This window comes from Gossypium hirsutum, chromosome A01 (assembly GCF_007990345.1).
Source record: "Gossypium hirsutum isolate 1008001.06 chromosome A01, Gossypium_hirsutum_v2.1, whole genome shotgun sequence".
NCBI lineage: Eukaryota > Viridiplantae > Streptophyta > Magnoliopsida > Malvales > Malvaceae > Gossypium > Gossypium hirsutum.
The window spans coordinates 79845476-79861231 of NC_053424.1; the positions used below are offsets into that span (position 1 = coordinate 79845476).

General features: G+C 38.2%; 1 protein-coding gene and 1 non-coding gene across 2 annotated transcripts; one reads left to right on the forward strand and one right to left on the reverse strand.

Moving 5' to 3' along the window:
• Positions 1-479: 479 nt before the first annotated feature.
• LOC121206445 (small nucleolar RNA R71) lies at positions 480-590 on the reverse strand. The gene has a single exon (XR_005901490.1). It is a non-coding gene; the product is annotated as a small nucleolar RNA R71 (small nucleolar RNA).
• A 14556-nt stretch (positions 591-15146) lies between these two features.
• LOC107894539 (uncharacterized) lies at positions 15147-15536 on the forward strand. The gene has a single exon (XM_016819802.1). It carries the CDS (start codon positions 15147-15149, stop codon positions 15534-15536), a length of 390 nt encoding a protein of 129 aa, XP_016675291.1.
• The last annotated feature ends 220 nt before the right edge of the window (positions 15537-15756 follow it).

Consider the following 15756-nt stretch of genomic DNA (forward strand, 5'->3'; position numbering starts at 1 on the left):
ACAAAGAACGAGCAAGAGGATGATACTCAAACCCCAATCGAAGAGATGGCTAAAAACCAAGACAATCAGCTACCTCCTGCTATACACATTGAACTAGCGAATCAGAATCCTGCTCCTCGTACTACTTATGATTATGCTAAACCTACTTTAACAGGAACTGAGTCAAGTATAGTTAGGCCTGCTATTGCTGCAAATAATTTTGAAATAAAACCTAGCACTATTCAAATGATACAGCAATTTGTTCAGTTTGATGGTTTGCAGGATGAGGATCCGAACACTCACTTGGAAAATTTCCTGGAATTCTGTGATACATTTAAAATTAATGGTGTTTCTGACGATGCCATTTGTCTTCGGTTATTCCCTTTCTCATTGAGAAATAAAGCTAAACAGTGGTTGAACTCGTTACCACAAGGGTCAATCACTACTTGGGAACAAATGATCAAAAAATTTCTATTAAAATATTTTCCGCTAGCTAAAATGGCCACATTATGTAATGATATCTCTTCGTTTGTGCAAATGGACTTAAAAACTCTTTACAATGCATGAGAGAGATACAAGGACTTACTGAGAAGGTGCCCTCATCATGGGTTACCACTTTGGCTATAGGTTCAAACATTCTATAATGGCCTGAATCCTTCGACTCGACAAATGGTTGACGCAGCTACTGGCAGAACCATAAATAATAAAACACTTGAAAATGCTTATGAGTTTATTGAAGAGATGTCACTGAATAACTATCAGTGGCAAGTCATGAGGACTAAGCCAACTAAAACAGCAGGCGATTATAACGTCGATTTGGTTACTATGCTGTCAAACCAGGTAGAACTTTTAAATAAAAAGATTGATGGTTTACTTGGTTCTGCTCAGGTACATCCAGTAATGAGATGCAAGACGAATGGAGGAGGAGCATGCACAGAGTATCAACCCTTCAACCCTAGCATTGAGGAGGAACAAGTTCAATAAATGGGTAACAATAACTCTAGATCCTAAAATAACCCATATAGTAACACTTATAATGCAGGTTGGAGGAACCATCCCAATTTCTCGTGGGGCGGTCAAGGAAATCAAAGACCACAACATCCTCTGGGTTTTCAACAACCACCCTATCAACAGGAAACTAAACCAAACCTTGAAGAGATGCTTTCTAAATTTATCTCGGTGTCAGAAACTCGTTTCCAGAACACAGAGACAGCACTTAAAAATACACAAGCATCGATCCAAGGGCTCGAAACTCAGATCTGCCAGCTTTCCAAAGTAATCTTCGAACGACCACAAGGCAGGTTGCCAAGTAATACTGAACCCAACCTAAGGGAACAACTCAATGCAATTAATGTTCAAGATGAAGAAGGATTCGTTGAGCCTGAGCCAGAACCGAGGCAAGAAACTATGGTAAGTAGAGGTCAAGGTGAGGTAGGTCATAATAAAAACAAATCAGTGAATGTTGAATATAAACCTCATGTGCCATACCCCAACGCGACAAAGAAAGACCGCTTAGATGAACAATTTGGTAAATTCCTTAAACTCTTAAAAAAATTACATATTAACTTATTGTTTATTGAAGCTCTATCGCAGATGCCAAACGCAATGAAATTTTTAAAGGAGCTTTTAGCAAATAAACGGAAGTTGGACGAGGTGTCACATGTGGAGTTAAACACAGTTTTCTTAGCTATTCTACAGAATAAACTACCCAACAAACTAAAAGAGCCAGGGAGTTTTACGATTTCTTGTTTAATTGGGAGTTTAGATGTTAATAATGCATTAGCTGATTTAGGGGCTAGTATTAACGTCATACCCTACAAAATGTTCAAACAATTAGGTCTTGGGAAGCCCAAACAAACTAGGATGAGCATTCAATTAGCAGATAAAACTATAAGATTCCCTAGGGGTATTATTGAAGATGTGCTAGTTAAAGTCGATAAATTTATATTTCCCGTTGACATCATTGTTCTAGACATAGAGGAGGATAGCAACACTCCTCTGATTTTGGGATAGCCCTTTTTAGCAACTGCTAAAACAATCATTGATGTTGGGACAGTTGAGCTCACACTCCATGTGGGAGATTAAACAATCACCCTTCAAGCTCGCAATTCTGGCGACACGTCGAATATTGAAGGTGATCGTCTAAACTATTCTACTAAAACTTTCAATATGGTACAACCTACTTTGCAGGAAATGAGTCTGAAGGAAGCACATGAGTCATTCTGAAGCAATAGTAGAGGACTTATTCATGAAGATGAAAGGCTACAAATCGAGGAGCTAGATGAATGGCAGACGCATAAACCGAGAACACATGATAAACCAAAACTACGCCAGAATGAGCTCAACACCTTCCCATGTCAGCTTAAGGCTGGAGATAAAGTCTTATTAGATGCCGCAGATCCTCACATTGTCACTACCACACTGAACGAAGAAATCTCTCTTAGGGTACTTAGCGTTTTCCCATTTGGTACAGTAGAGGTAAGTCATCCCAAGTTCGACACTTTTAAGGTAAACAACACCCATCTAAAACCTTATTTTGATGAGAATGATAGTAGGAATGAGGAGTATAAACTCCTCAAACCACCATGACCATTCAATGGAGAGGTAAGTCGAGCTTAGATTATAAATAAGCACTTCTCGGGAGGCAACCCGGGCACTAACAATATTAATTTCTTTAAATTTTAGTATTTAACACCTAACTTACTAATAGAGATCTTGAATACAGGTTTTTCCACACAGACACGGCCAAGCACACGAGTGTACTTAGGGTCGTGTGAAAATAGGGGAAAGATTTCCCCAACACGGGATACGATAAATCGCCATGGCTATGCGACATGGCTGTGGGCGAACTTACCAAAACAACACGGGCGTGAGACATGCTCGTGTCTAGAACCTGTGATCGCACCTGTTAAATGAACACGGGCATTGGCCAACATACACGGGCGTGGGGGAAGAGAACAAAGCCAGGCACGGTCGTGCTACACGGCCGTGTGCACCCACACGGCCAAGGAGCACGGGCGTGGACTAAAAGTTAGACGCACCCAAATTCATAATTCGTGAGTCACACGGGCAAAAATTGGGGAACACGGGCGTGTTCCCTGGCCATGTGCCCCAAAATCTATAAATAGGCTACACTATTCTTTGTCTTCTTCACCCGAGAAAAAAAACTCTAACCCTAGCCGCTGCAAGTCCACACGCCCTCCCTACCAAGCCCGTGGGCCACTTCCAACTGCATTTTTGACTCCTAACCTCTCAACTTTAGCGTTTGTTTACTCCTTTCTCTTTTATTTCATTAATTTATAATATTATTTATCATAGTAATCTATGTTTTTGATATTATTTTCATCTTTCTATCACTCAAATGTCATTTATAGAACAAGTTATCACCTTTTTCTTGTTCAAATTCTTATTCATTACATGATTTCCCTACTCCACTTGATTAGTTAGAAGTGCATATTCATGGTTAGGATAGTTGAAATATTCATGCCTCTTGTGTTAACATTTATGTTCATTCATATAGTATGATACATTCCATTCTTTGCCATTTTTACTTATATCACCATGCTAATGCCACAACAGTAGGTCCTTGAACTTATTGTTTTTGCTAAACTTAGTAATTATGGCTGAACATATTTACGGATTTTCCTCTTTGAATTTAGTCGCATCTTCCCCTGTCTACTCATCAAGACGAATTAATGTTTCCAATTGCAGGCATACAATGTCGTTTTCACGTGGTAAAAAGCCCACTGTCCCTACTTCAAAAAGGAAGGGAGCGTCATCTTCTTCGGGTCTTACCGTGAAATTTCATCACCCTTTCCTAAGGTTCCCCATTGGGCCCCAAGAAGAACTTTTCCAAATACTCCGGGCCCGACCATTAATTACGGGCCGCTGCATTGACTGGGCTGCAGTAGAAAAAGTTCAGTTGGCTGATGCAATTCGGTCCCTCCTAACCACCGATCGTTGGGAGCTTTTCTTTAGGATCATCGAGCCGATGTATCTTGAGCTCACGATGGAATGATGCTCCACATTTCAACTTCAAACTTTGATGACAAACTACGATGATCCCGGCATGGTGCAATTTCACCTAGGCGGATTAGTCCGCCAGCTCAGCGTCCTAGAATTCTGTACGACACCGGGCTTATATACGGAGGAATTCATGGAGGAGAATGACTTAGATACTCTAACTGCCATATTCGTCGTTCTCCTTCACGTTGTTGGACGCACTAGTACTAGGTGCAGCCACATATAATCCTAGCCGCTCTAAGGCATCGACTCTCCCTCCATTTTTGAGGTACCTACACGCCATTTTGCCTCACACGATAATAGGAAGGTGAGAGAGCACTGGCATCCTCAATGCTCACGACGCCTACTTTCTATGGTGTATGTCGCACGGGCACATCATCGACCTAGCCTATTTCATTGCCCTCGCCATTCAACATCAGACGGAGTGGCATAGGAAGGGGGTCATCTCCATTGGCCCCTATGTGACACGATTGGCTTGACATTTCGGGCTCTTCAGCATCGTGGCCCAAGAATCATCTTTGACCCTCATTGGCCAGATGTCTCCACAAGGCATCTCGAGCATGCTTAGCATGAGGATGATCGAAAAGCACCGAGGAACCTACCCTCCTCAATATCGTCTCGCCCAATCTACCGAGGAAGAGGCCCTTGAAGACATTACTGATGATGTCCCCCCACAGCACGAGGACCCACCATCTCAGCCACCACCACCCTTTTGTCTAGTTCATGCGACGGCTTCATATGTTGACATCTCTGAGCGCCTCACTCGATTCAAGCAGCAGTGTTTTCAACGATTTGACAACATTGATGCTACTCCACAGCAATTTGTCAGTGCCTCCACATCTCATCGCCACTCCCACCTCGTGAACATTTAGCGATGAAGATGTTTAAAAACATTTATTTATTATTTTATGTTTTTACTTTTATTTTATTTTAAGACTACTTTTTTATTTTTCTTTCACCTTATTTTTATTAGGACTTATAATTATTATTTTACAATTTTTAATTTTGGCTAATTCCTATTGAGTACTTACCCTTCCTTATATATTTCCTAAAAGAGTTCCTAATTCTATCACAGTTATAAAGAGCTCCACAGCTCACTATTACTCAGGAACTTGAAACTCCACTGGTAAAGGTTCTCCACGCTGCCATGTCCTGCTCGACCACGATTATAACCAACTTCAGATCAGGACTTGTGGACTAATGAACCTCTACGACCGCCAGAGCATCCTCCTCTACCCTCACACCGATTATTCTCCAAAACTCCAGTTCAAGGAAATTCACTCATCACTCAGAAAGTTTCACTCCTCTCCTTATCTTATTTCTATATTCTTATATCTATCTTTGTACATTGAGGACAATGTACATCTTAAGTGTGGGGGTATTCATTTCATTATCAGAAAAATCCCTGAATGACTGGCTTGCTCTCTTGAAAAGCTCTCATATCATATTTTGGATAAATTTTGATTGATTTATGATTTTTATTGATATATCTTGAATTAAAACATAGGCATTTATTCATTGATTGTTTAAACTTTAAGACATTAGAGAATCAAGCATGATAAGTTGATTGTTAAGAATTTAAAATTTTAGGTTGTTTCCCTAAAGTTTAGGTATTACTTTGAGTTGGAATTCACAAGTTTTAAACATCAAAAAGCCATAATTTTTGTGAGATTTTTGAGCCTATTAAGCATCTATTAATTCTTTCATGCTCACTTTTATTATTGCTTTGAGTGTGTCGGTATTGAACTGTTATTCTAGAACTTGCTTGATTATGCATGTCAAGACCACACTATTTGATTTGATATGTCAAAATGAGAAAGGCACTTAGGATTAACCCACTCATGTCATGAAAAGCCTACCTCCACGATTAACCCTTAGTAGACCCTGTTGAGCTAACAAGCCATTTCTTGTACTACCCTTAATATTAGCCATTAACCCATTATTATTGAAATCCCCTAAATTAATTTGATCCCTATTTTTGTCGAGATTTGAATTGAAATAGTTGCTTAACTATGTTTTATTCTATTTTGTAATTTAACTTGTTCTAAAATAAAAACATCTATACATATTAGTAGTAGTAATCCTCTGAGCTAAAGAAGTTAAATTCCATATTCTGAGAAAAGCTCTGTTGTATGCTAATGATGATTAAATCTTTTTCCAGTTAAGTCATTTTTCAATTCAATCTCAATTCTAACCCTTTCTTTTAGCTTGTGACCACACCCCCTAACAAAATCCACTTTACAACCCTCTAAAGACCTTTTGATTGATGGATCATCTCAATTTATAGTGGTGGAGATGTGATTTTCATGCAAGCCTATGGTAATAACTTTTCATATTGACTGATGAGTGCTACTTACATTGTCCTTAAACACTTTGAGTGATTTGAGTGAATCTTTAGTGAGGATGTTAAACTCCGTGAGATTTCGAATCGAGGTAACCACTTAGATAAGGGAAGTTGCCTAAAGTTTTGCTTGATTAAATACTCAACTTGGAATGTTTGAAACTTTGATGTTCTTTCAGTTGAATTTTCAATGTAGGATTATCTATGGATTATTTTGAGATATTATCGATAGAAATTATAGGTTGAGAAAAATTTATTTTGAATATGAGTTGAGAATTTTGCTTGAGGACAAACAAATGCTTAAGTGTGGGGGTATTTGGTAAACCGTAATTTATACATATTTTTACCCCATGCTTAACGCATTTTATGGATGATTTTTCCTTAGAATTGGTGAATTCGATGCTCCTGATGCCTTAATTTCATGTTCTATACTTAGGTGAGCATAGGAGAGCGAAAGGAACGAGAAAGAGCCAAAAACTGAGAAAATGGACCAAAGTACGAAATCAACACGGCCTGGACTTCCTGACACAGGCAGACCACACGACCGTGTCAATTTGGCAGAATCAAAGCACCACTCACACGGGCAGACCACATGCTCGTGCCTATTTAACAGGCTTGACCACGGCCTGAAGTAATCGTACACGGACGTGTCACACGGGCGTGTCCCTACCGAGCCCAAGTTGAGTCTAATTCAGAAAAAGGTTAATTTTGAGGGCTTTTAGGCATTCTAAAGCCTATAAATACGCCCTAAAGGAAGAGGAAAAGACATAGAGAGAAGGAGGCAGGGAACTGCTCAAGGGAAGCCGATTGATCCATCTTAGAAGCCAGAGTCACCATCAAGACTGAAGATCTCCCCTCAATTTCCCTTCAGGAGTTTTGGGTTTTCTTTATGTTTTGTATTCATTATTCTTCTGAGATGTTTTCCTTTTTAGTTATGAACTAAATCCCCTAAATACCTAAGGGGAATGAAACCTAAGACGAATCTTATTATTATTTTTTGAATCGTATGATAAATATTTAACTTGTTCTTAATTATGTGTTCTTAATTATTGTTTTGATATCCCAGGATACTGATGCAAGATAAGCTCTTATTCAGAGGAGGAATAGAACCTGTCTAAGAGTACATTTGTCATAATTAAGCGGAATTGATTGTGTGCCTAGACATAGGGTGACAAGATTTTGTCGGATTAGGGTGAAACCTAATAAGGGGATCCATAGATCGAGTTAATGCAACCCTAGGGTGTTAATGAGAGAAAAGTCTCAATTATTCAATCTAGGGATTAAACGTTATTAGTCCTAAATAGGGATAATAACATAACTTAGGGATCTCTACAGGACAAGTTAAATGAATAAATCATCCGATTCGGAGCCAGAATAACAAATAAAGTCTAGGTGGATTTTTCCTTAGGTATTGTCTTAATTCAATCCTTTTCCAAAAGTAATCCCCCAATTCTAATTTCTATGGATTCTTAGTTTAGATAATTAGTTAGTTAAAACAAAACCCTCTTATTCTTAGGCTAGATAACAAAAAGACAGTCACTACTAGTACTTTTAGTTTCTTTGGGTTCGACAATCCGGTCTTGTTAAAACTATACTACTGTTCGATAGGTACACTTGCCTACATTGTGATAATAGTTAGTTTCAAGAACTATTCTTTATAAATATTTAAAACCTGTCACACGAAAATCGCGATCAATAACTTAGTCATGATTTTACTTAATCAAGCATCTTACCGAGGCCTATAACAACATAAATATAATTTTAACAATTTAAGAAGACGAAATGCAATCAACCTAACATGAATTAAATTCAAGCTAAATTGATTAAATTAACCATTCCAACAACATAAATATTCATAGATATGTTCATCATAACAACAAAAAAAATTAAAGAGATACGGAACAAGAATCAAATCCGGTGTTTTTCCATGGCTTTACTAGCTTGCTCCGTTCTTCGTTCTTTGTTGTCCTCATTGATCAAAGATGCTATGAACACTTCAATGTTGCTCAAAAATGGCTGATGAACACCCTTTTTCCAAGAGAGGAAATTGGCAAGAGAGTAAGAGAATTTAGAATGGAAAAGAAGAGAAAAAGTGGAGAGAAAAGAGAAAAGATGTGAATGAATTGAGGTGTGTTGAATGATCAGCCAAGGGGGGTTTTATAGCTAAAGATGGCTGCTAAAATTAGCTAAAAATAGCAGCCAAAGAGCCATCCCTTGGCCGGCCACACATGTGGCAAGGTTGATGGTTTCAACTTTGCTAAATTTGGCTTAGGGCATATCTACAAAGCCACAAATTGTGGAGGGGTTTGAATGCAACTTAAACAAGTCTTCGAAGGCCTCTTTGAAAGCTTAAATAATTAGATAATAAGCTGATTTGGGTCCGCTCTTGGGACAATTTTGGGCTGTCCATTTCTTGGGTGGTTCGGTTCATTCAGTTCAGTTCAGCTAGACCACTTTTTCATAATTAATTAATAATAATTTATTAACCCAAATTAAATTGGATATAAATTAAAATTAATTATATTATGAATTAATACATATAATTTTTGACCGTCTTCAGCTGAAATTTAGTTTGTCTCGATACTTCAAATTACTTCTTGATTTTGTGCTTCTAACAATGTCTGCCGAGCCATTTTTCGCCTTTTGTGCAAATCTGTCGAAAATAACCAAAATTCATAAAAAAATAATTCTAAATTTAAATAAAATTCAAATGTTCATATTTTAAGTGCACTTTAATTATTTTATAAAAATTAATTATTTTTCAACAAGAATTTTATCGAAACTGTATGATTTTAAGTTAAAAGGGGTATGTAAAAATGCGTAAATTTTTGTGTTTCCACACCCCCAAACTTAATTCATTTCTCGTCCCGAGTAATGCACAAATTTTAAAAAGAATTCCTCGAAAAAACTTTTGAAAAATTCCTTAAGAACAACATTCTTCCCAAAATTATGAATTTAATATACTTATGCTCAAAAACAAGAAATTTGATAGTTATGCTTACTTAAGTATATATATCGTTCAAACAAATCTCAACCATTCTTATGATAGCCAAAAATTAGACTAACTGTTTCCTACTAAAGTCATGTGAACCCTTACCAATTTAATTTTATTCCCTTATTCAAGATTAAACTACAAGCATTAAGTTTAACTTATGCTTTCATATGGTGCACGTAGCAATTTCTCTCCACTAATGTAGGTAGCATTGGAACTTTAATCAATAGGTATTTAACAAGATTGTAACGTGGCTAGACTTAAGGGTAGGTAGAAGATAGATAATTTTAGGCTAAAAACCCTAGACTCAGCTTGTATCAGACCTTCGAAATAATTAGCTTCAATACATCAACTTTCTTTACTTTCACATGCTCTTTTGTACATTTTATTTTAAGAACTCATGCTTTTTTTTTCATACGAGCATTTTACTAAATGTACTACAATTTTAGAGCATTTGATACTTCTTTTCAACTCCCCCAAACTTAATTTCAAAGAATACATTGAATAGTACCGAGTTTAGTGTTTGGGACAATTTTAAGATAGTTAAGAGAGAAGTGATGGCTACATTTGCAAGGGTTCAAATAAAATTAGGCCATATAGTCTCAAAGCTGGGTTTCAAAGGATAAAAATTTCATCATGGTTGGCTTGAAAGGTTCAAACGGTGCAAACAACAGTTGCCTAAATCATTTTCAGCATTCCATGCTTCCTAAGATTTCGCCTCAAGAAACTACTAAGTCTATTTTAAAGACTTAAACTTTCATGCATGTCTAACTTTCCTAAAGAACTAAAAATTTTATGGTACGATTTGCATGCTTTATTAAAAATACATTTATGTCATTATTAAGCTAACATAATAATTATTAAAATATTAAAACTTTATTTATACTCAAGTTTATCATACTTAACAAAATTTCAAATTTATTGAACAAAGTATATCCTAATCATAATTAAAAGGAAAATTCATTTTGAGCGGAAATAATTTTTTTGGTCCCCCTACTTAAAATGAATATTGTTCTCATTTTTAAAAGTGAATAGATACTATACACTAGGTAGGATTCTAGAAAAGAGGAGGTGAGTCAAATTGACTACTTAAGTACCAAGCTCTCTTAAGATCCAATCCTAGACATGTATATACCTATTGTCACACTTTATACTTTGCGACTTGTTCATTTTTATACATGATTTCCATCTCTTGCTTTATTATGAAAAAATAAAAATTTTTAATTGAGCTTAATCCTAAAATGAACTAAGAATAGAAAAAAATAAAGTCAAGATCCCCCCTTTTATTTATTTGCAGATCCTTCCGAATTTGACTCATCTTTTGCTCCATCATAATTGCCTTTGCATGAATCACTTCACTCATTCTTCGATAGTGGACTCCATGGTTCAAATATGAAATCTGGAAACTCAAGAACAAAAATAAATGGGTCGTTGTATATTTTCGTAAAAGCGTTTCTCATTGAGTCTTCCATTATTTTTTACTATCCCTAGTAAGCTTGTTGCTGCCACTGCATATGTTGTATTATGTCTATCAACTTTGACAACTCATCTCAAGATTTGCATGAGGTGATTAAGCTCTAAACATTGAAGTTTCGACATCAGGTTTAGCTTCTGGTTCCATTGGTTCTGCCTTATCTGGGACTTCAGCTGATTGCATTATGGGATCTTCTTCTTCTTCTTCGGGGTCCTCACTTTCTTCAACTATTAGATATCATGTGGTGGTTTTGGTGCGTGACTAATGTTATAAGGTGTTGGCCGATTTTCTTATTTTTTTCCCATATCTGGTTTTGTATTTTCTATAAGCCTATTTATGATTCAAACCGTGTGTGTGTATGTAATCAACAGTCATGGATTTCATTGGTAATGCAGTTGCTCGGTAAGGAGGGTGTAGTCAACGTTTGTCAATGGATTAAGTAATCACGCTCTTTCAACCAAGGTAAGTAGCAACTATTATTTTGGGTATAGAGTTAAAAGAGGGGGATTAACCTTTTTGACTAATGGAAATCCTTAAATGAATGTAGGTTGTGGTGCTCGTGGATTATTGGCACTTCCCGCAAGCAAGGTGTGTAATCACACTACTTAAATCGTTAAATGGAAAAAGCTGGAAAACTGTTACCATTTGATACCACACGGGCATTCATTCGCCCGTGTGGTCATCTAAATGCATAAGCGCAAGCATGTGACTGTAGAGACCACCATGAGGGATCTCGTGGGCATAGTTCGTTTTGGGCTGAAATGGGTCGTCTGGGCCCTACGGGCTCGTGGGTCCCACATAGGTAAACCACACTGTTGTGTGGAGGTAATCGTGCTGGCTGAGTAGTGTACACGGCCAAGGCCATTATTTGGGCTTACTGGACCATAAGAGCGTGTAAGCCCACATGGGCCGTATTATGGGCTTCTGGGCCCATTTCCACTATTTGACTATTGAGGTCGCACGGATCGCCTAAGACAACTGTGGGCCTACTGATGGGTCGGTAAGTACACTTAGACCCCATACTGATAAGATGATTGTTGCACCCTTAGAGGTAAAATGACTGATATACCCCTATGCTATATTTGACTGTAATCGGACATGACATTTTGCATACCCTTTATATATTATGACATGGCATGTTGCATGGGGGTGGGGTTGATATATTTGAAGGAAGTGTACTGTACTGGCAGCTCTACTGCATATACTATTTAGTGCTGCAACCGGTGCTATATTCTGGTGTGTAGGGTTGGGTGGGTCAATTTTATCCCCACATGGAGTGTAGGGTTGGGCAGAGTGGAGTGTAGAGGATGGATGGGTAGGATCTCTGTTTGCATCTCTAATACTATACTAAATTAGGCTAAGGCCCACACTAATACTGTTACCATAATGGGCTGAGGGCCACACTGAAATTACTACTGATAAGGGCTTAGGCCCAGACTGTTTACATTATATGATTTACTGTTTGATAAATAGAGATTCCACACTGAGTTTCCATAAACTCACTTTTTTGCTTATCTGTGCTGGTAATCCTTAGGCGGGTTGGTGCTGCGAGGGACTTGGAGATGGCCACTCCACTGTTTATGTTTTTCATTTTTGAATTCTAGTAAAGGTAGTTTTATTTGGGTAAATTTTATGTAATAAGGCCATTTTAAGTTTTATGTTTATTTGGGGATTTATTTAAATTGAATTAAATCTGATAGTAGTAGGGCTCGAGTTTTCAAACGGTAAATGATTTTCAACTACCATAGTATGTAACTTGTTTTAAAAGCTTCCGTAATGAACAATGTTTTTAAGTGTAAAAACGATTTAGTACGAAACATGTTTTGCTAGACAAACCTGTAACTTAACAAATGAATAAATTAAGTTAGTATCTCATAAAGATAACAAATGAGGTTTTAACACATTAGGGCTTTTCTAATAGGACTATGTATTTTTAAACTCACTTCAATGTGGCATCACAAATTCAGCCATAATGTCTAGGCTGAGTTTGGGATAGAGCTCTTGCTTGGTACAACTCCGGTGTCTATCGCCCCTTATAGAATGGCACCGAAGGAGCTTGAGGGGCTTAAAGCATATATTCAAGAGTTATTGGATCGAGGGTTTACTCGTCCTAGTGTGTCTCCGTGGGGAGCACCGGTTTTATTTGTGAAAAAGAAGGATGGAACCATGCGTACATCGATTATCGGTAATTGAACAAATTGACTATCAAGAATAAGTACCCCCTACCGAGGATTGATGATCTATTCGACCAGTATAGAGAAGCTTCGGTCTTCTCTAAGATTGATCTCCGATCAGGGTACCATCAACTGAGGGTCAAGGAGATGGATATTTACAAGACAGCCTTTAGGACTCATTACGGTCATTACGAGTTTTTAGTGATGCCATTTGGATTGACGAATGCACCAGCAACTTTTATGGATCTGATGAACCGAGTGTTCCAACCCTATCTGGATCAGTTCGTAGTGGTGTTTATAGATGACATTCTGGTGTATTCGAGGATTGAGGAGGATCATGATGCATATCTCCGAGTTGTTCTACAGATTTTGAGGGAGAAACACTTATACACTAAATTCAGTAAGTGTGAATTCTGGCTACGAAAGGTAACTTTTTTGGGTCATGTGGTGTCTGCTGAGGGGATTAGGGTTGATCCTCAAAAAATTAAAGTTGTTCTGGATTAGAAGCAGCCTAAGTCGGTATTTGAGATTCAAATTTTTTTGGGTCTTTCCGGGTATTATAGGCGATTTGTTGAGGAATTTTCGTTGATTGCTACACCTCTGACTAAGTTGTTGCGTAAAGGGGTACCGTTTAACTAGACTGATAAGCAGTAGGAAAATTTTGAGAGGCTTACGAAAGTTCTAATTGAGGCTCTTGTCTTAATATAGGCAGATTCTAAGAAGGACTTCACTATCTACAGTGATGCATTACATGTTGGCTTGGGATGTATGGTGATGCAAGAGGGTAAGGTAGTGGCATATGCATCTTGTCAGCTTAAAGCGCATGAAGCGAACTACTCGACGCATGATTTGGAGTTGGCAGCGGTGGTTTTTGCACTCAAGATTTGGAGGCACTACCTGTTTGGTGAGAAGTGTATCATTTACACGGATTACAAAAGCCTTAGGCAGCATAGGTGGATCGAGCTGCTTAAGGACTATGACTGTTTGATTGAGCACCATCATGGTAAGGTTAATGTGGTAGCCGATGCACTGAGCGGTAGGGCTGTTACTGATTTGCGATGTTTGCTCGTCTCAGTTTATTCGATGATGGTAGTTTACTAGACAAACTTCAAGTTAAACTGTGGTGGATTGAACAGATTAAAGATAAGCAGTTGGAGGATGAGTCACTGGGTTCTCGTTTCCGACAGATTGAGAGTGGGGAAACTTTAGAGTTTTTGGGTTGAATAGCGAAGAGGTACTTTGTTTCCGTGGGAGAGTTTATGTACTGAAAGATACTGATTTGAGGCAGTCGATACTGCAAGAAGTGCATAATAGTCCTTATGCTATGCATCCTGGTGGGAATAAGATGTACTGAGACCTTCGGGAGTTGTATTGGTGGCCAAGGCTTAAGCATGAAGTTACTGATTTTGTGAGTAAGTGTCTAACTTACCAATAGGTTAAGGCGGAGCATTAGTTGCCTTCAGGGTTACTTCAGCTAGTTAAGATTCTGCTTTGGAAGTGGGAGAGAGTAACTATGAATTTTATTAGTGGGCTACCCTTAACGCCTGTTAAGAAGGATTCAGTATAGGTCATCGTTGATCGACTGACTAACTCTGCTCATTTTATACCCGTTCATACAGATTACTCATTGCAGAAGTTGGCTAAGTTATATGTGTCTGAATTTGTGAGACTGCATAGGGTACCAGTTTCCATCATATCTGATAGAAATCCTCGCTTCACGTCTCGATTTTGGAAGAAGTTGCATGAAGCATTAGGTACAAGGTTGGACTTCATTACTGCGTTCCATCCTCAGATAGACGAGCAGTCAGAGAGGGTGGTTCAGATACTGGAGAATATGTTAAGGAGTTGTGTAATTGACTTTCGGGGAAGTTGGAAGGATTAATTATCATTGGCAGAGTTTGTATACAGTAATAGCTACCAGTCTAGCATACAGATGGCACCTTACAAGGCAATATATGGTCGTAGGTGTCGTACTCCTTGTTGGACTGAGTTGGGTGAGTGGCGTGTCCTAGGCCCTAAGTTGATTTCTAATACTGAGGATAAGGTGAAGTTGATTGAAGATCGGCTGAAGGCGGCTTCGGACAAATAGAAGTCTTATGCGGACTTGAAGCATAAGGAGATCGAGTATTTAGTGGGAGACTTGGTGTTTCTTAAGGCCTCACCATGGAAGAAGGTACTGAGGTTTGGTCGGAATGCCAAGTTAACCCTAGGTTCATTGAGCCATATCATATATTGAAACGTGTGGGATCGATTGACTATCAACTTGAGTTACCTTTAGAGTTGGACCGAATTCATGATGTTTTCCACGTCTCTATGTTGAGGCGATATCGCTCTGATCCTACACATACCGTTTCGACTGAGGAGATTAAGGTTAGACCTGATCTGACCTTTGAGGAAGAGCCTGTCCAGATCTTAGATCGCTATGTGAAAGTTCTGAGAAGGAATTCGGTTCCACTGGTTAATGTGTTATGGTATAATCACGATTCTAAGGAAGCCACGTGGGAACAAGGAGGTGATGCGACAATAATACCCTCATCTATTCTGACCAGGTAAATTTCGAGGCCAAAATTTTCTTTTAGGGGGTAGAGTTGTTGTAACACCCCTAACCCGTATCCGTCTCCAGACAAGGGTTAAGAGGCATTATCGAACTTATCGAAAATAATTCACATTCATTTCACAAACATCATAGTCGAACATAAACATAAAGTCCCTTTCTTAGGTCAATGAAACCATAAACATACATTAAGAAGAGGTTGGGACTAAACTAAATACA